The following is a 21,237-nucleotide window of genomic DNA, read 5'->3' on the forward strand; positions in this document are numbered from 1 at the left end:
TTTTCAAGTTAAACTTAAATACAATTTGATCAACTGATTTCGAAAATATATATCATTTTTAAAAAATCATCATCATCATTCCCTATTATTTTATGCATACCCAGATAAATGTCACCACCATTCTGTTAGTTGTAATTTTGAAAATTTATTAAATTGTAATTAATACAAACTTCAGATTGATTTTTATATGAAATATTACTCATGAAGATGAATTTTTTTTTTTTTTTCCGAATAACTTTGATTAACCTTTCACCACCAATACTTTGTAACAAATTTTGCAATGTCCCAACAATACTCAATTTCATATGAAAAACCACGCAAAACCTTTGGAATCATACCGATTACTTAAAGTTGGTAAAATTGATGTCCCTCATTAAAATTCAAGACTCTGTATGCAAAACTGATTTTCACAAACCCACTGCCAGAAAAAATCCCAAAAGAGACAAAAGCCGCAGCTTGACGTGTTTGGGTACATTGGCGGACCCTAAACTCGGAAATAAATCTTTGAAAGCATTTCAAAAGATGACAAAAGGACTAGAACACTAAAGAAAAAACATTATCTTATTATCTCTTTTGCAGCTTTTGATGATGACTTAAACAAAACGTAATTCCACATTACGACACAAAACAAAGTGTGCAACATGGGACCCTTTGCCTTGGACAACAAATATATTCACATAATTTTCCAATACAGAAGGCTGTGCATGTGGGAAGGTGGGGTTCTATTTTTCTCCTTTCCTACTACAACACAAAACACTCAAATTCAAATGAATATGTAGCATAAAACAGTGGGGACATTCCAGTGTCCAAGTGTTGGACTGCACTACTGTCACACCACCCTAAATCATAGTTGGCACATCTAAGAAATTATCTCCATGTTTCAACAGGAAAACAGTGATAAAAGGCAATTATAGGATCTATCTGCATCACTGCAACAGCTTTTGTAAATAGAGTGCGGTTTGGCACCTGGTTCGTACATGGGGTCTATATGTTATTGTCTAGCTAAACCAAAACCAAAATTAGCATATTGTGTATTTATCAGGCAAATTAAATACAAATTATATGATGGTTTCGTATACACGTATGACCCTGTCAACCAGACAAAGCAATCCCAAAGCTGACGAGGACAGATCAGATTTATGTACAAAATTATTTATTAATTGGGAAAACAAGCATATGACACCGGTTTCGACCATTTTTAAATATGTAACCCATGGAATATTTAAATATTTTTGTCATGCAATTATTTATAATGTGTTGTGATTGGCAAAAGACTAACAAAGTGTACAGTACAAAGATTATTATATAAAACTTTTATAATTATTAGGTACGGAAAGAAAAAAAGGATAAAAAGAATAAAAAAAAAAAAAAGTGAATAACTTGATGTAAGTGAACAGACGAAGAGAAAAAGATAAAATGTGGAAAAGTATGCTCAGTAGTTCACATGACACAGCAAGTTTTGTAGTTGACGGTGGACGGTGCCAAGGAATCTTCAATCAAGCTTCCGTCTAACCAGCCCTTTGAAGAAGTCAAAACTATATTCACAGTGAAAAAAAGATTATCAAGAACTTACTTTAAGGTCATAATTGGGCTTAGTATGTAACAAACTCTAGAAACATTTAATCTGAAAGTAGAACAATATGGTTTAAGTATCCATCCTACCAAGCCAATTTTACCAAAATCTTTGCTATTTGACATTACACAACCTACATATGCCTGTTCTTGTAGCCAAAGAAAGGCTTATAAAGGGTTGTATGGGCCCGAGACCCAAAGAGGTTTATTGTTAGAAATAGGCTTTTCTTAAAAAAAAAAAAATAATAATAATAAATTAATAACATAAATTACAGGTCTCTTTGGATTGTTGAATTTTCCTTTTTGAAATTGAGAAGAACTTAAACAACTTTCAGACATTATAAATTCCAGATTATTACTTCCAATGGTTAAACCATATTCAGCCATTACCAATATCAACTTTTTAAAAAATTTGTAAGCTAATTTTCCAATATTAAAAAATTACATCCTGATCTCATGATTGTGGCCAACAGGTAATACATATGAAACAATGTGAGAGCAAAATGAATAGTGAAAGTTATCGATATATTCTTTTTCCAGTGGAGAACATAAATGCCCATGCACAGAAGAACCTAGTTTTGAAAAAACGAAGAATTACTACAGGGGATAGACATCTTAAAGTTACATAAATTACTTCAATTAAAAGGAATATATTTGTCCAATTTTCACCACGGGGCTCTTTGTTTAGACAAACATACGGTGATTTTATGCACTAGACCTGTCCACGTACAGTGTATTGAAAATTGTTGTATAGCTATAAAATTAGTTAAAATTTCACACACACACACACACACACACATTCGAGAACATCATAATCTCAGCAAGCATTCAGAAACTTTACCTATTGCCATCAGGATGAAGTTCACACATTTGATTGTCATCACCAATAGCTAATAAATATCCTGAAGATGTCAAACCCTACAAATGAAAAATTCAACTGTTAAGAGAAGGAATATTTAAAGAAGGCTACTATAACCTACTGAAAATGGAAAAAATTTACCGGAACGAATACTAAAATTTAACCATGAAGTGCTAATTTTGAATCAGACTGAAAGGATATAAACTTCACCTGCAAGTTTATGCTTATTTTAAAAGAAATTGAGCACATAATTTCATTTGTCTACGCATGTATTCAGAGTTTTAGATAACTTATCCAGCAACTCTTTATATTAGTCACACCTGAACTGTAACCACATTTTCTACCACTTGGTCCTCATTCTTTTCCTGCACAATAACTCTCTGTCCACTGCACATAGAGAAAAGAAACAATTTGAAAAACAAATCAATAAGCCTGTGCAGTACATAGTTCATGACTGTGCTTTGACAAGATAAATAAGAAATTTAGGCATCTGAAAAGGTTGGTAAAAAGCTTTTTTTTTTTTTTTTTTACATAAATTTTTGAGGTTAGCAATATTGTCCACAAACCCATGCCTAAGTGGCTCTAAAAGGCACACCCATAGAGTCCAAAGAAGTCCAGACAAATAAGGCTTCTCTGGCCATTGTGGTCACAGTTTTACACAAGCAAAACAAGATTACGTATACCAAAAACCAGTTGAAAAGTTACACATAGAAGAGTAGCCAAGATCCATTTTACCTGTGTAGCCATGTCTTATAGTATAGCTCCTCGAGACTTTGAAATCCTGCATGATATGCAGAAAAATTAGCAATATTCTTCATATCGTGTCATTTATGTATGTACAATCCAATGCTCACTAATCAGCAGAACATATAAATGGTGCATTTAAAACGATGCCTGCTAGAGAATTTTCAAAATAAATATATGCCATTAAGCATATGCTTATATTGTTCATATCTCAAAAGTTACAGGGAAAATAATTTCAAAAAATACGAAAATGATTAATATGATACAGCCATGAAATCCAATTTAGAAGTAGAAATATTTCCTGAACAGATACAGATTGCTGCATTGAAAAATGTAAAGCCAAAACCACTGCAGATGGCTTTAAAAATATCAAAGACACAAAACTTGCATAACATAAAAAAAATATGTTAAAGCTTTTTATTATGTCTATAGAAATTAGAATATATAGCAGTGGTTCAAAAACAACAAACATTTGCAATGGAGTGTGACACTAAACAGTTAAGGTCCATCATAAAAAAGCACATAAAAGACCTTAATTCTAAAATAGAATCTATAGGAATAATCATATCAGCGTAACTATTAATCCTGTCTTCTATGATTTAAGACTTCAAATATGACACCATAAATTCCTATGGGGCTACAACCTAATTGGTTCTGAGATTAACCAGGCTATAAAGTGGTGTTTGATTGTGGGAATGGAGAAAGCAATGGAACAGAAAGGGGACGGACTAGAATGCAATGAATGGTGGAATGAAATGGAGGATGCAATTCATTCCTTTGTTTAATTGAATTTGAAATCAGCAATTGAATCGATGGGTGAAACAAATTATTTTGATAAACATACCCTTGAGATCACGTTACATATAGAATTAAATAAGTTTGAATATACATTGAAATTAATTTTTTTACCACAAAAGAACAAAAGACAGTGCATTTTTATATTTTCCAATATATAAGATACCTTATCTATTTACTAGCAATCTAGCTGCACATACAGAGATAAAAATCTAAAAATCAAATGAGTTTATAGCTAATGTCAGACTTTTTGTTTAAAGAACTTTCTTGAAAGGAGCTAATTAAGTCAGACATACTGTTGCTGAAAATTTAGTACTACCCCAGAATAAAAGGCCAATCTATCCCAATTGCATGATTCCCAGTCAAGGTTATATATAAAAGAAAAGGAAAAAAATAAAAATAAAAAAATAAAAACCTGTTTTTGTTTTCAACCATTTTTAATTAAACAGTGCATGATAAGATTGAAACTGTTTCAAAATCTTGTACTTTGTTCTGCAGTTAAGTACTCATTTAGAGAGTGTAATACTGCATTCAGGACCCAAAATTTGCTCAAAACCTTAACTCACCAAATTAGTCTTTTTTTTTTTTTTTTTTTTTTTTTTTTTTTTTTTTTAAGAACATAGTAATATACTTTTTTTTCCAATACAAGAAAATATAAGATAAAAAAGTGACAGAAAATATAAATAAAGAAAATAGAGTGAAAATGGAAAAAATATAAAGAAAGTGGAGAGAAAATGTAGATAGATAAGGTGAAAAGAGAGAAAAAGTGGAGAGAGAATGCATCGAGAGAAAGTGGAGAGAGAATATTTAGAGAGAAAACGTGGAGAGAGAATATTTAGAGAGAGAAAATGGACAGAATATTTAGACAAAGAAAGTGGAGAAAGAGTTTAGAGAGAAAATTTGAAGAGAGAGTGTAGATATACAATGTAGCATGAATATAAGGATGGAATGAGGACTCCCCCCATTTGTGGTAGGAATCCCATTCCACCATTTTGACGGAATGGAAGGAATAATGGAATCCCCATTCCAAACATGTTTTGTCCAATCAAAAACAGGAAAGAGGATTCCTATGGAATGCCCATTCCATTACCCCTCCATTCCACCACCTAAGTATTTTCTTAATTATCCAAGCTGGCCGCTACATGCCTACATACACACATATATACACATAGAAATAAACACTATACATGAGTCAGTTAACAGATATGAGATATTCCTATCCAGAAATTTTGATTGACTAGTGTTACTACATAGTTAACATTGGCCGGTTATTTTCTTTATTTGCCATATCTATTCACTATTTTCTTTAATTTTTAAAATTCTCATTATATACTATTGAATTTTTGAATGTTGAAACAGGTCTAGCAATTGCTGTGTCTGATGTGAGTTTAGTATAAAGCATGTTGACTCTGAATTATTGGGAGTTACTACAAATCAAAAGATTTTCATATCTTGCACATAACTTAAGAAACGGGAAAAGCATTAAAGTTAGATAAATGGTATATCAATTGCAGAAATCATATACTTGATGATGGAATAGACATAATGTTAATTTACCTTGATCCATGAAAAGGTCATAAAATATTTCAAATTTGTTAAAGAAGGAGGCAAGAATATCTTCTCTTTCAAATTGATAAGCCACAACAGACAGTTCTCTAAGTAGTCCATTCAAACATATTGTAGGTTTCTCGTTGTCAACATTCAAACCTATACCTGCAAGAACAAAGAGAATAATAGTTCTATCACACGCAATTAAACCTGAACATTTTCGGTTAAGCAAGGTTCATGAATGCTACTGGATGTTGCTAGAAAATAAGAGAACAAATACTAATTTAGGTATGTGGTAGCATAATTAAATTAGGTAGACAGATTTGCACATGATCAGCCAAAGGAAGAGTCCAATCACCAGCACTAATATTGAACTTCTTCGATTTATATGTTGAGGTGCATAGAATTCCTCCGACTTTGAGGTTATTCAAGTAAAGATCATTCGGCCATTTTATTTTAACATCAACATATGGTAAGCCCTGAAATAGATATGTAAACAAATCATGTGTATCAATGTCTAAACATTGGTGTCCAACATTGATCAAAATTTGCAAATATAAATGAACTTGCAAAGCATGCATGGTCCAAGCAGAAATATAAATAAAGTGGGGAAAAAAAAAATTACAATTCTACCCACTAAATATTATTATGCTATCAATTTGAATTTTGCAAAAATGAAAAAAAGTAAATATAATTAAGTGGATTTTTCCATCCTTCCATCAATAAATAAACAGGCAAAAGTAACAAAACTGTTTGGTGGATTTGGAAGGATTCCACCTATACTTAACTATAAGCTATCCTCTTCTGCCTGCTTCTCCTCTGTCTCCATCATTTTCTTTTATCCCCTAATAATCACAATGTCATAAAACAAGGTGCTAGGAAGTACCAAATTGATTTAAAATATTCATTCAATGTCAAAAGCATCATTTTAGGCAAATATATTGAACGGATGCTCATTACTATGACCACTTAAAATGCTTGCATTCATCTCAAAATCCATCTTGTTTGTTATTCAAATAGTTATTCCCACCACTCGCATTTCAGGTATCAGAGGAATCAAGCAAAAGGCTATCCATCACAAATCCACACCTTTACATTCTCTTGCATTGCCATGGCAGACACTGAACTTTCTAACCTGACAATGAAGGTGACACATACCGAAAAACTTACATTTTTATCACAAATATCTTTAATGGCTTCTGTGACAGCAAGAGACACCACATATTGTACAAGAGGTACAACTCTTCCATCCTCCATTTGCAATGTAAAAGAGAACAACAGGCATCCCTTTGGCGATTGCCATACATTCTTCGACCGGCCTGCGAAAATTCACATACTTCCAACCATCATTAACATCCCAAAAACCACAACAAATACAAATTTATTTAGAATGAATCGTTGAATTTGGCATTTCCATACCCCTCCCTTTGTACTGAACATCAGCAACACAGACCGCACCAACTGGAAGCTCACCGAAATTGCTGTCCATTACTAAAAAATCACATACCACTTTCCAGGAAAAAAGCAAAAGAAAAAGAAAATAAATAAATCCATAACCGTTGTGACGCTTACTGAGAGACGACGTCGTGTGTGGAAGTCAACAGTGGAGACCACAAGAGGAACCTACCGAACCGATTGGTAGAGAGAGAGTTCATGAACGAATCGATTCTAAAGGAATCTCCATCATCCAACGGTTTATCCCATTCCGACTGCAGAAGAACCGAAACGGCGTCGTTGTCAGGGAGCTTCAGAGTGTTATTGTTCTTGAGCGATTCGGCAATCTCATTCTCCGCCGAAGATTTTCCACATAAAACAAGCTTACAAGGCGGGGAACTAGAACTAGAACTAGAACTAGAAGAATCCATAGCTGAACCAAAAAAGAAATCATCAAACAAAACAAATTCAAACAAGAAAAAACATTCGTCGAGCTCTGCAACTCCATAAAAAATAAAAAAATAAAAAAATAAATAAATAAAAACTGTAGTATAGATTATGTATATGAATATTTTAGGAATTTTGGAGTCCCAAACCTGAAGTAGCTGCCGATCGACGACGGAAATTGCAGTTTGTTTTGTATGAGAAAATGGCTTCCCGAACACGTTGATGGAGAAAAGAGCTGGCTTTTTCCAGTGAACTCCTCAAGAGCATGAGCGTTGTGTGCTCAACTGAAAAAGCGCACGCGCGCGCACACGCACACACGCACAGAGTGGCTATTCAAACGAGTTTGGGGCACGGCAACAGCGACACGACATGTCGTCGCTCGCGTGCTCTCCAATCGACCGAATCTCCATGGCACGTCATCAACGGTGGGACCCACAACCCCCATTTACGCAAAATCGGGCGGTGATAGCAAAGCCACATCGCCTCTGTGATCAAAATTTAAAAGGATTACATTCTCCATTAACGCCGCGTTTGGATCGTCGAGCTTCGGCAGAGGCATCCATGGAACAGTTGCAGAGTGGTCTTGGTGGGTTGGGTTTAACTGTTTCCACTGTCCCAGAGAAAGGTCGCTGCCTATTGACCACCAGAGATATCCATCCAGGTTTTTATTTTTTTATTTTTTGCCACCATTGGAATTTTCAGTCCCCTAAAGATTGCAAACTTTTCAGGAGAAGTGATTATAAGCGAAGAGGCATATGTCTGTGTACCAAACAACTCCTCCTCCGAATGGAGATGCGAAGGTTGTTTTACATCGAGAAATCTTAAAAAGTGTTCGGCATGTCATGTTGTCTGGTACTGTGGAAGCCAATGCCAAGTAAGTATCTAAAATATGGGGATTCTGGGTTCAGTTATATTCTTTGTGTTGGCTCTAAGTGTGTGTGTGTGTTTTTCTTACCTAAGGGTTGTTGATTTTGAATGATTTTTCAGAAGTCGGAATGGAAGTTTCATCGTTTTGAATGTGATGCTCTTTCGAAGCTTGATAAGGAAAGGCGAAAATCTATTACCCCTTCTATACGTCTTATGCTCAAACTCTATATTCGAAGAAAGTTGGAACTTGAAAACGTAAAGAAACTTTACTATTCTATTCCATCCGCATTTTCTGTTTGTTTTTGTATTGTATTTTTGGGAACCCATTTCTTTGAATGTCACTTTGGGCTATGCCCATAACAATTTTTTTTTGTTTACCGGGAATATACACAGTTTTTTTATATTTTGTACTATGAATTTTATGATCATAGAGTTTTACATATTGCTTTTACTTGTTTTTAGATAATCCCTGCTTCTGCTATGAGCAACTACAAGTTGGTGGAGGCATTGGTGTCTCGTATCCTTTTATATATTTTTTTTATTCAATTAATTTTTTTTTTTCCCCTTCTTAAGTTTATGTTGCAGATTGTTATGTTTTATTTATTTATTTTTCCTTTAACCTTTATTGCAAAGACATGTCTGACATTGATGAGAAGCAACTGGTGATGTATGCTCAGATGGCTAACCTAGTGAACTTGATACTTCAGTGGCCCGATATCGAGATAAAAGAGATTGCAGAGAACTTTTCCAAGGTTTTCTTGATAACAAGTTTTTCTGGGTTGATGTCTTCCTTGTTTCCTATTCTAGCAAACTTAGAGTGCATATTCAAATTTCGAACCCATTAATATAGGAGTGCCTCGAAGCTTCTCACGTGAGGCTGGTTACGCTTATACTTGACTCATGTCTCTTTTAAGCATTTAAATGAACAAGGTGATTTGTATCAGAATTAAAATTTTCTTTGATTTTATATTCCTCCATCTATGCAGTTTGCATGCAATGCACATACCATCTGTGACAGTGAATTGAGACCTCTGGGGACAGGATTATATCCTGTCATCTCCATCATTAACCACAGGTGGCTATTTTTGTTCATCATATGTTGTGGATATCATTATATCGTCATTAGTCTGCTAAATGTTTTTGGTGCTGCAGCTGCTTGCCAAATTCTGTTTTGGTATTTGAGGGAAGGTCAGCTGTGGTACGTGCTGTGCAGCATATACCTAAAGCTGCAGAGGTAGCATATCTTTTCTGTGATCTCATATTATGATTTACAATTAAGTGTCTTTATTAGCGGTTTACATGTTAAAATATCTGTTCCTGGTCATAGGATGATAACCTACGCGTTGCTGACTAATAGAGATACAAGAACTGATCCTCAAAAATGCTTCATTGTATTAGGTAACTCAAATATTCCAGAGCCTGAGCTGAGAGTGCACGACTGGATGAGTTCCAAGTATTTGTACTCTTCTCTATATAGCCATTCATTCTCTATATAAGCTTCGCATATCACTTGTGCCCTCAATTTCCATCTGCTTTAAGCCTTAGGATTGGTTCATTTTTGACTTATGAACTGATCATAATCACTCAAAGTCACTAAGAGATGGTGTTGGTGCATGATGGTCTAGGAAGCCTGGATATATATGTTGATCCTTGAATTTATGCAACATGGGAGTTGCTTTTCAATTTAAAATCTAACATTGGGAAAGTAATGATGAAGTAGGCATACTAGAAGCAGAAAAGGTCTTCAAGACTAAACTGGAATATAATTTAGACGATGGATTTCAGTTGAAGGCAGAGAACAGCATAATAGAAAACAATCACGAACACTTCCTTTATAAAGATTTTTCAGTAATTATGAAATTAACACTTAATTTTCTTGAAATTAACACTTAATTTTATTTTATTTTACAAATGTTTTTACACAAATGATGGACAAAATTTTATTGTATGGAATGATCATGAAATCATATAAACTTAATGAGAAAACTGAGGAACTTTTGGGATTTTTCTTAAGCCAGACAATTTTGTCAAAACTTTAAAAAATGGTGGTCCTATGCAGTTTAGATAGTCAACCGTGGGGATGTCAAGACATCTTTTTCTCTTCATCGAAGTTGAATGAGAGCTACATATAAAGTGTAAAAATATATTTCCTTAAAATCATAGTTATTTCATAAAGATAATTACGTCATGCATTTTGGGACTTTAATTTGTCTTGCTTGTCTATGATGCCTCTGAACCTTGAACCCTTCATTTTTCTCCTCATCTACTATGGTAGCCATAATCGTCAAGTCTCAAATTTTCAAATTTCTAGCATAACTGATAGGCTCCGCAAATTTTACATTAAGATATTGAAACTTGCTCTATGATTAGACTTTGTTAAGGGCTGACATCCCTTGGTGGCTCATTCTATGAAGAAGGATGATCAACATGCTGAATTGGAAGCATACTCTGTCATGATGGAATTTATTTTTCTAAGTTGGCTTTATTCAAAAGAATTCTATATATGTGTATTCTCGTGTTTCTAATCTCTTGGAAGCATATTTATTATCTTGTTAGCTGTCACTACATTGCCTTTAACTCTCTGATGTGAATTTGAATCATATCTCTCATAATCTTTTGACTCACACACACTTAAAATGCTATCTATTTGGTGACACTTTAGGTGTTGATAAGTTACGTAGAAACTGCCAGAAGTACTATGACCCGGCTAAAGACACTGAAAGAACAATACTTATTCGCTTGCAAATGTCCCCGCTGCATTAAAGTGGTACTGTCAACTTAGCTTTTTATGTCTTCCTTTTATTTATTTATTTTTTCACGTATGTAGGGTTATGTTGGATTTTGGCTTTTGGTATTGGCATTCCTTGATGTTTTTCATTTCTGCTGGTTAATAAAGTTGATTCGCTATTGAAGGGTCAGTATGATGATATTCAAGAAAGTGCAACTCTGGAGGGTTACAAATGCAAGAATAATGGATGTGATGGCTTCTTGCTTCGTGATTCTGGTATGTGGAAACTACAAAATATGATTAATAAAAGTAAGTTTAGGTACATAAAGTGACAATGCTTCGATTCTGATGTGCAGACGACAAAGGATTCATATGCCAACAATGTGGACTTTCTAGGAGCAAGGAAGAGATTAAAAAGATTGCAAGTGAAATAAAATCACTGTCAGACAAGGCTCTTATGTCTGAAGCCTCTCATCGTATCCTTCTTCATTCTTGTGCGAAGTGCAAATCCTTTGTGGCAACATTACATTTCTTATTTGCACAGTATGATTTTCCTTAGTTTGTTACCTGAAATTCTATAGTTATGTTCTACATGATTTATTCAATTTTATTAGCCTTGTCCATGAAAGAAACCAAATTATCTACATTTATTTTTACTACGTCAGTTTAATCCTTGACTCAGCTTAGATTCTCAGGAAGCTATTTCTGCCTATAAGAAAATTGAAAATCTCCAAAGGAAACTATATCATCATTATTCAATAAGTTTGATGCAAACTCGGGAGAAGCTTTTGAAGGTGGTAATTTTTGGTTTTCTTTTCTTTTTTCCCTCATAGTCTTGCCCTCTTTTTGTTTGTCTTGTTTTATTTCCTTTTTTGGGCACTGATGGGGTTGGTACTCTCTGGCTCAGTTTTATATATTTAAGTTTTATCTCTCTTCAGATGCTGATGGAATTGGAAGACTGGAATGAAGCTCTATATTATTGCAGATTGACGATTCCAGTATATCAAAGTATGTCATGTTTCAACTTAAACCCAGGGTCGATATTATGTGGGTTGTCCTTTATATATTCTCAAAGTTCGTTATTTTAGTTGGTGTCAGTCTTTGGGGTCATAAGTTGAAGCTTATGCTTCAAAATCCATCATTTCTTGGTTTTTAGTTCAAAGTAATCCTAGATAGTATCTGATAATTTGCAAACTGGAGTATTATCCATTCTCAAACAATGATCTGTCTCAAAACTGTAAGGCTATGGGCTAAGATATTATGGAAGAAATTATATTTGGCTTATTGGAATTGCAATGCAATATATGTTACTGAAAGGGAGATACTAAGATATCACTGAGTCACTTTTTTCCACATTGTTATAAATTTTATTTCTCATGTAGTGTTATGTGAACTGATACTCAATCCACTTCAAATCCCGAGTGGTTTGACATAAAATATACTGTTGCTGGTTTCATGAGTATGATTCCTGATATTGCAGGGCTATATCCGGGTTTCCATCCTTTGCTTGGTTTGCAATATTATACCTGTGGGAAACTCGAATGGTTAGTATATTTGCTTACAACTTTTTTTTCATTAAATTTTGTCTGTTATATTTATGTCTCCTTAAATGCTCTGGCTGATCCTTAAATGTCTTTTCATTTATGCAAATAACTTTTTCTCTTTGAGAATGAATGTTAAAGTGCATCAACTCAGGATCCAATAAAGATGATTAATTTCAATGATGATATAGATTCTATAGCAGTAGGTTTAGCTGACTAGGTTAGAAGTTTATTGGGTAGATAGCCTGGTAGGTTGGTTTATGCATTTATGAAGATTTACTTTAGAAGAAAGCTCTCTTGTTTTATATCCTTGTTGAAAGTGATCAATTGTTAGCTGATGTTAAGTGTGGTAACTCGGTTTAAGCTAATGTTTAGGTTCAGAATCAGAAGAAAAACAAAATATTTTGTTTGCATGTACTTTTTGACTAAAGTGAAGGTGGAACAAAATACATACATTTATATGAATTATGAAGAGTTATCTCATCGAGTTTGAAATATCCTTTCATATAGAGATTAGATTGAAGTATTATTTTTCAAATTCTTATTGTCTAAACCAGATTTTGTTGTGCCTATTATGTTGGCCACTGGCATTTGAGGAGCTTCGAAATCACTTCAAATTAAGGTCTTGAAGACCTCTACTGGAAAATCATTAAACCGCTGCCCCTATGTCCTTTCAACAATCTAAAAATCAAGCTTATGCCGCTCTGATTTGCACTCCATGAAAAGCTAATGTAATTGTTCTTGCAGGTTACTGGGGGACACTGAGAATGCTGTGAAATCTCTGACTAATGCAGTAGATGTACTTCGGCTTACTCATGGGACAAATACTTCTTTCATGAAAGACCTCTTATTAAAGTTGGATGAAGCTCGTGCTGAAGCGTCCTATAAACTTTCATCTCAAGACGAGTGAAGGAAAGAAAGAAAAAGAACAAATTTAACCTGCTGCTGATGTGTCAAATTTTGTGCGATTTAGTTTTCCCCTCGTAAATTTACATATCGACTTCTTTGTCCAATTTCGTCAACTGGCTGTATACTGTATCATTGGTAAAAGGTCTTGTACTTTATGATAGAAAGTGGAAATCATCAAAATTATTTCATATACAGAATCATAAGAAAAACTCTTAACAATAAGTTAGGGAGCCTATCCTTGGCAATGTTTCCATTGTAAATATTAAAAACAGAAACATGATATTATGAATGATTAATAACAATATTATTAGTGGCAAAGTACCACACACCCATATTGCACTCTCTCCATCCAAGGGCAATTTTCAAAAACAAAGTGGCTGTAAAGAATATTTTCAGATTAATTTAAAACCTTACAGAACAATTGGTACAGCCCCCACTATACATGAATGTTTACAGAGTTATGTAATTGATTGTCATGCTGCATACAGGAAACTAGTAATAAGAACAACACACCAAACTATATCGAGGACAAAAAGATAATGTAATTCTGCACCAAGCCCTCGAGCAATTTTCCTACCTTCTACCTCAGAAAAAAAATGACTAGAATTTTGCATATTATTACAAAATGAGGGAAGTGAACGGTTATGATCAGGAATGATTCCTTGAGGAAGACATACAGTGAGGAAGTTCTCTGAAGCCAGTTTGCCAGTTGTTGGGGCAGAATTCTGAATCGCATGTTGGGAACTCACCTATTCTTCTGTCTCCGAGTTGCCAAACATTCCTCTAGCTCAAAGCAAAGTTTCGACATTTGTGAAAGCAATTTACACTGTTCGTCATGTGATGCTATTAATTGAGATGGTGTTGTCGGGACTGGGTCCCTAAGCAGTTGCTGGAGCTGAGAACATAGCTTTGAAGCTTCAGAATCACTGCCACAAGTTTCCGAAAGAAGTTGAAGCAGTCTACAGCTTTGGTCTTGAGACAAAGACTGATGGGGGACAAGAAAAGGATGTTGAAGTAGCTGAGGAATCCTCCACCTTTCATTGCGGTCCCATGCAAGGCACTTCTTCATGAGATCAAGAAGCCAAGGATTTGAAACTGGCTCATACAGAATTTCATGGTTTGGATCTGTAATGACTTTGAATTTTGCCCAGAATGTTTTGTACTCTGAAAAGGGGGTCCTCCCATATACCATCTGATAAAGGATGCAGCCGAGGGACCAGATGTCCGATGGCCTACCACATTTGATAGTATTCCCATTTGCATCACTCTCATTGCACATAAATGCTTCAGGAGACATGTAGCTCAGTGTCCCCACCTGCAAAGAAATTATTAACAGAATATTTAGCAAGAATTATATCAAAACTAGCAGTGCTCCAAGTTCCGTCAGCTGATTATGACAATATCATCTATGGTCGATCATATCAGGGTACTGATATAGCAACACTGGCATTGGTTGCTGATGGTATAGAAAATTAGTACCAAAAAAATTCCAAAGTAGCCTTTCACTAAATATTGAAACACAATGATGAGATACGATCCTTTTCCATACATGGCAATATATGTTCACTCACAAAAGGAGCAAGCAGGTATCCATCATAACTGAAAATTATTTCCAGCTGATGAGGGTGATGTGAAATTACCTGTGAATCCCTTTGGATATTTGTTGTATCACTCATTATGGCTTTGGCAATACCAAAATCAATTAGCTTTAGGGAGCCTTTGACAAGGAGGAAATTAGCTGGTTTCAAGTCAGAGTGCACAATACGTTCTTCATGTATGGTGTTAACCGCGAGAAGAATTTGCTGTCAAGTTGTCAACAAAAATACAGTTTCATATTTAGAACAATAACCAAAGAAAAAAAAAAAAAAAAGGCATTTTGCCTTGCCTTGTGAATTATGATTAACAAGTTCATATACCAAGTTTTGCAAAAACATTCTAATATAAAGGCATAAAATGTAATTCTACATAAAACATAAATCCAGATCCTCGCTGCTTGTTAAATAGCAACAAAATTTCAGCAACATATACCAACACAATTTACAGAACCATCAGCAGGTGGTAAAAAGTACGAATCAATTTTGTAAAATGTCTTGTTTTGATGAGTCAGTTATCAACTTCATAGCATTGCAGGTGCAACTCAGATTACACATCCAGAATCATAGGCATTACAGTAACTAAAATGAAGTCAACTTAACAACCTGATAGATTATTTCCTTGGTTGAGATTATCATAAACGGCCCGATGTAAAATATAATGGTATCAATATATAAATGCCATGAAAAAGTAGCATGCATGTTAATGAGACTTATATTCAACTCTTGAAAGAACACCGAATTCAACTCGTCTATGACAATTACAGATGCATGCAATATTTAACAGTCAAGTAAATATCAGAATTTTTTCAGAGCAAACCTTTTGACAATATTATAATTTTTCAAAAACAAAATATAAAACAATAGATACAAATTGCAATTTCTAAGCAGGTAAGGGTGTAGATTAACAACCTGCCAGTAGAACCGAAGCCAGTTCTCATCTATGGATTGGTTGGACATATCCATTTCCTTCCACTTCTGAGAAAGCATGTGAGCCAAATCAATTTCCCCATATTCAAGTACCATGTATATATATCCATCGTCCTTGACTCTGCCATCTTTATTATTCATGGAGCCACTCATAACTTCCTGGAGCAAAGCCTTATCTGTTACCTAAGGATAAAAAGAGAATTAAATCACCAAGTTTAAATATTAAGGCCATAATGTGACCATCTCGTAAACTAAAACAAAAACCATTATAAATAAAGAATAATGAAGTACAAATGCATACATTCTTTATATTATCCATAAGTGCTTGAAAGCATTTAAATTATAACTGCAAAATCAGGAATGCACAGGCATATTGAAAAGGACTTTTATTCAACACATATCCAGTCACTCCAGGCACATGAAGACAAGTACACCTCTAAAAGTGTTTATGAGGCACTTAAATGCTTTCTAACAGAAAAGGGCAAAAAAGGATTTCCAGAAAGTAATAAAGAAAAAGCCAACTTTGCAAATAACAAACAAATGAAGCTTCCTTTACTAATTACTACAGCCCACCCATTCTGATCGTGGGCTAATAACGAAAGTTTTAACATCTAGTTGTTGTCAAACAAATTAGACTAATGACAAAATGAGTCTGGAAGCAATGTACAAATAGCAATCTAAAAAGTTTGCACTTATACAAGGCTACAAGAAAGATGTCTTTCCATCCAAAAAGACATGTCTTCCAAAAACAGTCAAAGTGGAAGTTTTAGATATCAAAGTTTTGATAATATATTCTTAAAATAGCCAAACATGAATTTCCCTTTCCAAGGCAAATTGGTTAACTCATGCCATTCTATTGGGAACCAATTTGCCAACTCAAAAAACTTGGTGAGTTTTGTCAGTGCATCACAAATATCATCCCTTTAAAAACCAATAGTTTGCAGTTTGGATGCTCTAGATCTTTGCGAAAACTTTTCTACAAATAGAGCTGGGAATTTAAGCCATTTCAACTAGACATCCCTATGATAGTTCTCCTTCAGAGTAAGAGTTAAATTTGAGTCATGTTCTTTAAAAGATGTAATTATAGATTGTTGATACAAAAAAGGAAGCTACAGTTGCATAAACAATTGTGAGTTGAAAGTAAGTACCTCATAGTCTATAAGCTGTATGATGTTGCGTTTTCCTTTCAATCTATTTAAATACTCGATTTCCTGACAAAATCCGTATGCTGTTGCATAATCACGTCCTTTGAGCTTGATTTTTTTAAGTGCATAGATTGTACAATCAGATGATATGACTTTGTGGACCTCACTGCTTCCTCCGCTGCCTATCTTGCCAAGCCTTTGATAGAGCTTTCCATTGACTTTAAAAAACAAGTCAGGATCATAATTCCTTTTACGAGGGGCTGATGCACCTTTACCACTTGCAACCTTATCTTGCTTTACTACTTTAGAAGGCTCCAACTTCACATCAGAAGATAAATCTTTGGCCAATGGAACCTGGGGTTGACCATCAGTAGCATCACCAACAACTTTTCTCCCTTCAACTGGCTTATCATCAAGAAGAGAAGGATTTCTTGAAAAGCTACTCTCCTTGGGCACACAGCCCTGTTTTTCCCTTGAAAGTTCATGTTCTTTAACTTCCATTCGATTATCACTTGCAGATTTAGAAGTTTGGACTGCAACAGTGTTCTTATCATTTAACTCCCCACCTGTGTCCTTAAAAGAAGGAATTGATGGTTGAATCACATTCCCATGGGTTACAGGCTGCGGATTCACATTAAAATCCCCTGAGGCTTCTACTGACACATGAGAACCACCATACAGATGGGAGCAATTAGTAGTTGAATTAAGCATAGGTGCTGAAGTTGAATGCACAGATGTTGTTGTAGCACATGATGGCCCTGCAACTGAAGATTGAGTATTTGGCTGGCCTAAGAAGTTCCTGAACTGGTGCAACTGCTCCTGAACATTAGTTGTTCTCTTTGCCAACAAAGAGGATATCCCACCATCAGACCTCAAACTGATATCAGATTCTGTATTCCGAATATTCTGGTGCTTCACCTCATGATTAATAACAGTTGATGCCTCTACTTGGTTGCTTGCAACCCAATCCATTTCTGTCATTGCAAGTGAACACATATGAGATGATAAGTTTTGAAATTCAGTGGTCATTAAATCATTGGCCCATGCATGTTGAAGAAGAAGGAACAATATATCAAGGATGGTGACAAATTCAAGAGTTGTACAAAGCATTAGCAATAATTATAATATCACAGTGATTAATACGAAGATGCCTAAGATGCACCAAAAGATATAAGCTCAATCGTGAAAATGGAAAATTAAAAAAGAATGGAGCAAGTGTTACCCTGGGAAGTGGCATTGCTTGCAATAGCAAATTGGACTTTTTTCTGACCATCGATGTGTTGAGACTCTGAATGCAGCACAGACTTGATTTGATCCCTCTGCACATCAAATGGATTTAAATTCTCATCAAATATTTTGGTAATAGTGCCTGAAAGTGAAGGAGGTGATATGGCTGCATCTTCTTGAGTTTCCTTGACAACGGTAGCCATATTCTTTAACTGCATCACTGAATCTTTAACTGCGATATCCTGACCCGTTGAAACTGCTCCTTGAGACTTTGAGTCTACAAAAGGACGTATGGTTGAAGCTGAACTTCTAGACGCTTGTCGTTGGGGAACCACATTACGTCTCGGTCCTTGGCCATTTAACTGCATCATCCCTAAAAATTCCCTCAACATGGTCATAAATTAGGCTGCATTTGACGCATGGAGTTCAAATCATCGTAAATGTAACAACAGTCATATATATAATTATTTTATAAGCAGGTTCCTCATCAAAAAATGTTGCTAAACCAACAATGATAGGATATATTAGATTACATAAAGTGATGCAAAATCAGATAGTGAATTCAACTTTTTCCACAAATATCCACCCTAAACTCTTGATTCGTTAAGAAATGAAGTTTTTTAGTTAAGTACAATGCAAGCAACAAATACTAAAGAAATTTTTGGGGGAGACCTTGACGTTAATAGAGGTTTCATTGAAGAAACCGCAACACTCACCAAAAAAAAAAAAGACATAAACCCTGAATTTCTACTGCACACTTACTGTGAGAATTACCCCAAAAAAAAAAATAATAAATAAAAAGGCGACAGTGGAATTAGAGCAATTACAGATACAAACAAACCTCAAAATTTGAATGCAAAAAGCACAACGACCTAATTATCTAAAAAAAAAATTTCTGTAAAAATTGAAACACTAGAGAGAGAGAGAGAGATATATATGTATATATTAAATGTGGTAAGAGAGAGAGAGAGAGTTTACCGATAGGGCGGTGGCGCTTGAAAGCAGCCTGAACATGGCGGAGGAAGTCAGGAGGAGAGGAAGAGGTGAAGGAAGAAGAAGAGGAAGAAGTGGAATCGGGGTGGGTGTTCGGATGAATGATGGACCTCGCCGTAGCGTGTGGGGCCGGAAGGTTCGCCTCCCTATCCATGGCCGGATCTTACCGGCATTTCTGTTTGGGGGAGGGGATAGAAAGGTAATTTTGGAAAATAGCCTTGCAGATACTATACAGTATACAGTCAGGGGAATAGCTAAGGTCTAGTTAATTGGTGCTGGTTTCGGTTTCATTGGGACTGAGAGGGAGCCCACTCCGAGCTCGTTCTGGTTCTTCTGGTTTTGTGGGTTCAGGGTTTGAAACGTGAAGAAGAAGAAGACCAACGCAGAGAGCGAAGAGGGAAAGTGGGATTTTGAAAATACACACGGCCAATTGGCACTCTCTCTCTCTCTCTCTCTCTCTCTCTCTCTCTCTCTCTCTCCCTCACCACCCATCGGATTGTCTTTTTTTTCTTTTTTTATTCCCCCCCTAATTTTTTTCTTTTTCGTTATCGGCCTTCTATTGGGCCTGTCCTCCTATCTCTGGGCCTAAAACTTTTTTGGATTATTGGGCTTAATTAAGACTGAAGTTCCACTCATTGAGCCTTAAACTTTTAGACCTCATTGGGCCTAGTTAAATCTCAAGTTCCGTTTCCTTCTTTGGGCCTAGTTTTTCCGCTTGATCTTGTATGTTTTTCGGGGACGGTGTTATTGAAATTTTTTTTCACTTTAGGGAAAGAAACAAATGAAAAAAAAAAAAAAAAAAAATTGTGTATAAACTTCTTGTTATTCCTAAGATTATGATTGTGATAACTTAGGGTTTGTTTGGTCGTTTGGTTTTAAAATAGGTTTTTGTTATATAAAATAGAAAATTATTTCTAAAATAAAAGATTAATTATTTGGCCATCAGTTTTTAAAAATAATTTTCAAAAATAAATTTAAAAAATTATTACAATGATATTTTTTATTTTTTATTTTTTAGTTTTGAAAACTATTTTCAAAATTGCTGGCCAAATAGCATTGTTTTCAAAAAACAAATAAAAGTAATTTTTTTAAATAATATTTTAAAAACTAAAAACAAAAAATATTGTCAAACAGGATCTTAAGGTTTTTTTTTTTTTTTCTGGGGCTCTGTTTGATATTATTTTAGAAATAGATTTTAAAGTTCATTAGCAATTTTTAAAAATGATTGGAAAATTTTTAAAAAAAGCTTTCAACGGAAATTGTTACAAATCTTCAATTATTATAAACAAAAGTTTTCATTGACTTTGACTAAAAACTTGTTTATAAATCTATAACATTCTAAGAGCTTGTTTTTTTAAATCCTAAAAACCATAAACAACATTTCATATGTAATATCAAACAAAGCCAAATTTCGTCTTCTTCTTATACAAAATACTAAAAGGATGCATTGAAAATAAAAACTCTTTTATTGTTTTGAGTTTTCATTCTGCCCTTTTAATTATGAAAAATAAATGCCAATTTTAATTTTTGTGTTTTTTTGGTAGAAAATTGCCAATTTTGTTGAGTAAGTAATGATAAAGAAAAGAAAAGAGTTAAATATGAGACAATTATTCAATGTACTTTTCTTTCACTCTTCTGTACATTAACTCGCTGTGAAATTAATTTCAGTGGGTTTCAAACAATTCCCACACCTACTTTACCATCGTCTCCCCCAATCCTAAATAACTAATTCATTTCCCATCTTCTTCTTCCATCCTTTTTATTGTGCCATTTAATTTTACCCCTCTTGATGAAAATAGCCTATAAAAAGTAACTTATCAGCTTTTCACTAAGTTCAAGTAAAGAATAAGTATGGCTTAAGTCCCAAAAAAATAAAAAATAAAAAATAAAGTTAAACCGGGCCCTT

General features: G+C 34.6%; 3 protein-coding genes across 11 annotated transcripts; 1 reads left to right on the plus strand and 2 right to left on the minus strand.

The window, feature by feature from the left end:
• Window positions 1-1,283: 1,283 nt before the first annotated feature.
• LOC107407500 (biotin--protein ligase 2) lies at window positions 1,284-7,683 on the minus strand. Of its 6 annotated transcripts, none has more exons than XR_003054499.3 (10): window positions 7,549-7,683; window positions 7,091-7,385; window positions 6,938-6,999; window positions 6,689-6,837; window positions 5,877-5,997; window positions 5,528-5,683; window positions 3,167-3,212; window positions 2,642-2,818; window positions 2,414-2,490; window positions 1,284-1,535 (listed from the first exon to the last, which is right to left on the minus strand). XR_003054499.3 is itself a non-coding variant. In XM_016014788.4 (10 exons), exons 1-10 carry the CDS (start codon window positions 7,664-7,666, stop codon window positions 1,493-1,495), a joined length of 1,134 nt encoding a protein of 377 aa, XP_015870274.3. In that variant the 5' UTR covers window positions 7,667-7,683; the 3' UTR covers window positions 1,284-1,492. The 6 variants fall into 6 exon arrangements, 4 of the variants coding, with proteins under 4 accessions (XP_015870274.3, XP_015870273.3, XP_015870275.3 ...); XM_016014788.4 differs by having other exon boundaries at window positions 2,752-2,818; XR_009638859.1 differs by lacking the exon at window positions 1,284-1,535 and adding an exon at window positions 2,066-2,144.
• Window positions 7,684-7,768: 85 nt separating this feature from the next.
• LOC107434997 (histone-lysine N-methyltransferase ASHR1) lies at window positions 7,769-13,666 on the plus strand. 3 transcript variants are annotated; one of them, XM_048476564.2, is made up of 14 exons: window positions 7,769-8,060; window positions 8,128-8,273; window positions 8,387-8,521; window positions 8,729-8,783; window positions 8,900-9,018; window positions 9,253-9,341; window positions 9,419-9,500; window positions 10,929-11,033; window positions 11,180-11,270; window positions 11,351-11,470; window positions 11,682-11,788; window positions 11,933-12,002; window positions 12,475-12,538; window positions 13,283-13,666. In XM_048476564.2, the coding sequence occupies exons 1-14, from the start codon at window positions 7,769-7,771 to the stop codon at window positions 13,443-13,445; spliced, it is 1,638 nt and encodes a 545-aa protein (XP_048332521.2). In that variant the 3' UTR covers window positions 13,446-13,666. The 3 variants fall into 3 exon arrangements, 2 of the variants coding, with proteins under 2 accessions (XP_048332521.2, XP_048332522.2); XM_048476565.2 differs by having other exon boundaries at window positions 11,186-11,270; XR_007241773.2 differs by lacking the exon at window positions 13,283-13,666 and having other exon boundaries at window positions 11,351-11,537; window positions 11,690-11,788.
• Window positions 13,667-13,818: 152 nt separating this feature from the next.
• Window positions 13,819-19,821, minus strand: LOC107421009 (serine/threonine-protein kinase MPS1). 2 transcript variants are annotated; one of them, XM_016030125.4, is made up of 6 exons: window positions 19,317-19,821; window positions 18,334-18,711; window positions 17,115-18,085; window positions 15,949-16,149; window positions 15,085-15,246; window positions 13,819-14,759 (listed from the first exon to the last, which is right to left on the minus strand). In XM_016030125.4, the coding sequence occupies exons 1-6, from the start codon at window positions 19,483-19,485 to the stop codon at window positions 14,190-14,192; spliced, it is 2,451 nt and encodes an 816-aa protein (XP_015885611.3). In that variant the 5' UTR covers window positions 19,486-19,821; the 3' UTR covers window positions 13,819-14,189. The 2 variants fall into 2 exon arrangements, with proteins under 2 accessions (XP_015885611.3, XP_048332520.1); XM_048476563.2 differs by having other exon boundaries at window positions 18,334-18,744; window positions 19,317-19,456.
• Window positions 19,822-21,237: the final 1,416 nt, after the last annotated feature.

The sequence above is a fragment of the Ziziphus jujuba genome, chromosome 5 (genome assembly GCF_031755915.1).
Source record: "Ziziphus jujuba cultivar Dongzao chromosome 5, ASM3175591v1".
NCBI classification, from domain to species: Eukaryota; Viridiplantae; Streptophyta; class Magnoliopsida; order Rosales; family Rhamnaceae; genus Ziziphus; species Ziziphus jujuba.

What these genes read in the sequence shown, in the direction of transcription:
- LOC107407500 (XM_016014787.4), bottom strand. Translation starts at nt 7,666, where the DNA reads ATGCTCTTGAGGAGTTCACTGGAAAAAGCCAGCTCTTTTCTCCATCAA. An exon ending in TCGATCGGCAGCTACTTCAG is followed by an intron (nt 7,386 to 7,548) that starts GTTTGGGACTCC and finishes TTTTTGGTTCAG; the next exon opens with CTATGGATTCTTCTAGTTCT. An exon ending in CTTCATCCTGATGGCAATAG is followed by an intron (nt 2,145 to 2,413) that starts GTAAAGTTTCTG and finishes TTTCAAAACTAG; the next exon opens with GTTCTTCTGTGCATGGGCAT.
- LOC107434997 (XM_048476564.2), top strand. Translation starts at nt 7,769, where the DNA reads ATGTCGTCGCTCGCGTGCTCTCCAATCGACCGAATCTCCATGGCACGT. An exon ending in GAAAGTTGGAACTTGAAAAC is followed by an intron (nt 8,522 to 8,728) that starts GTAAAGAAACTT and finishes ACTTGTTTTTAG; the next exon opens with ATAATCCCTGCTTCTGCTAT. An exon ending in CTCGGGAGAAGCTTTTGAAG is followed by an intron (nt 11,789 to 11,932) that starts GTGGTAATTTTT and finishes ATCTCTCTTCAG; the next exon opens with ATGCTGATGGAATTGGAAGA.
- LOC107421009 (XM_016030125.4), bottom strand. Translation starts at nt 19,485, where the DNA reads ATGGATAGGGAGGCGAACCTTCCGGCCCCACACGCTACGGCGAGGTCC. An exon ending in CAAGCGCCACCGCCCTATCG is followed by an intron (nt 18,712 to 19,316) that starts GTAAACTCTCTC and finishes GGGAATTTTTAG; the next exon opens with GGATGATGCAGTTAAATGGC. An exon ending in TACAGCTTATAGACTATGAG is followed by an intron (nt 16,150 to 17,114) that starts GTACTTACTTTC and finishes TTTTATCCTTAG; the next exon opens with GTAACAGATAAGGCTTTGCT.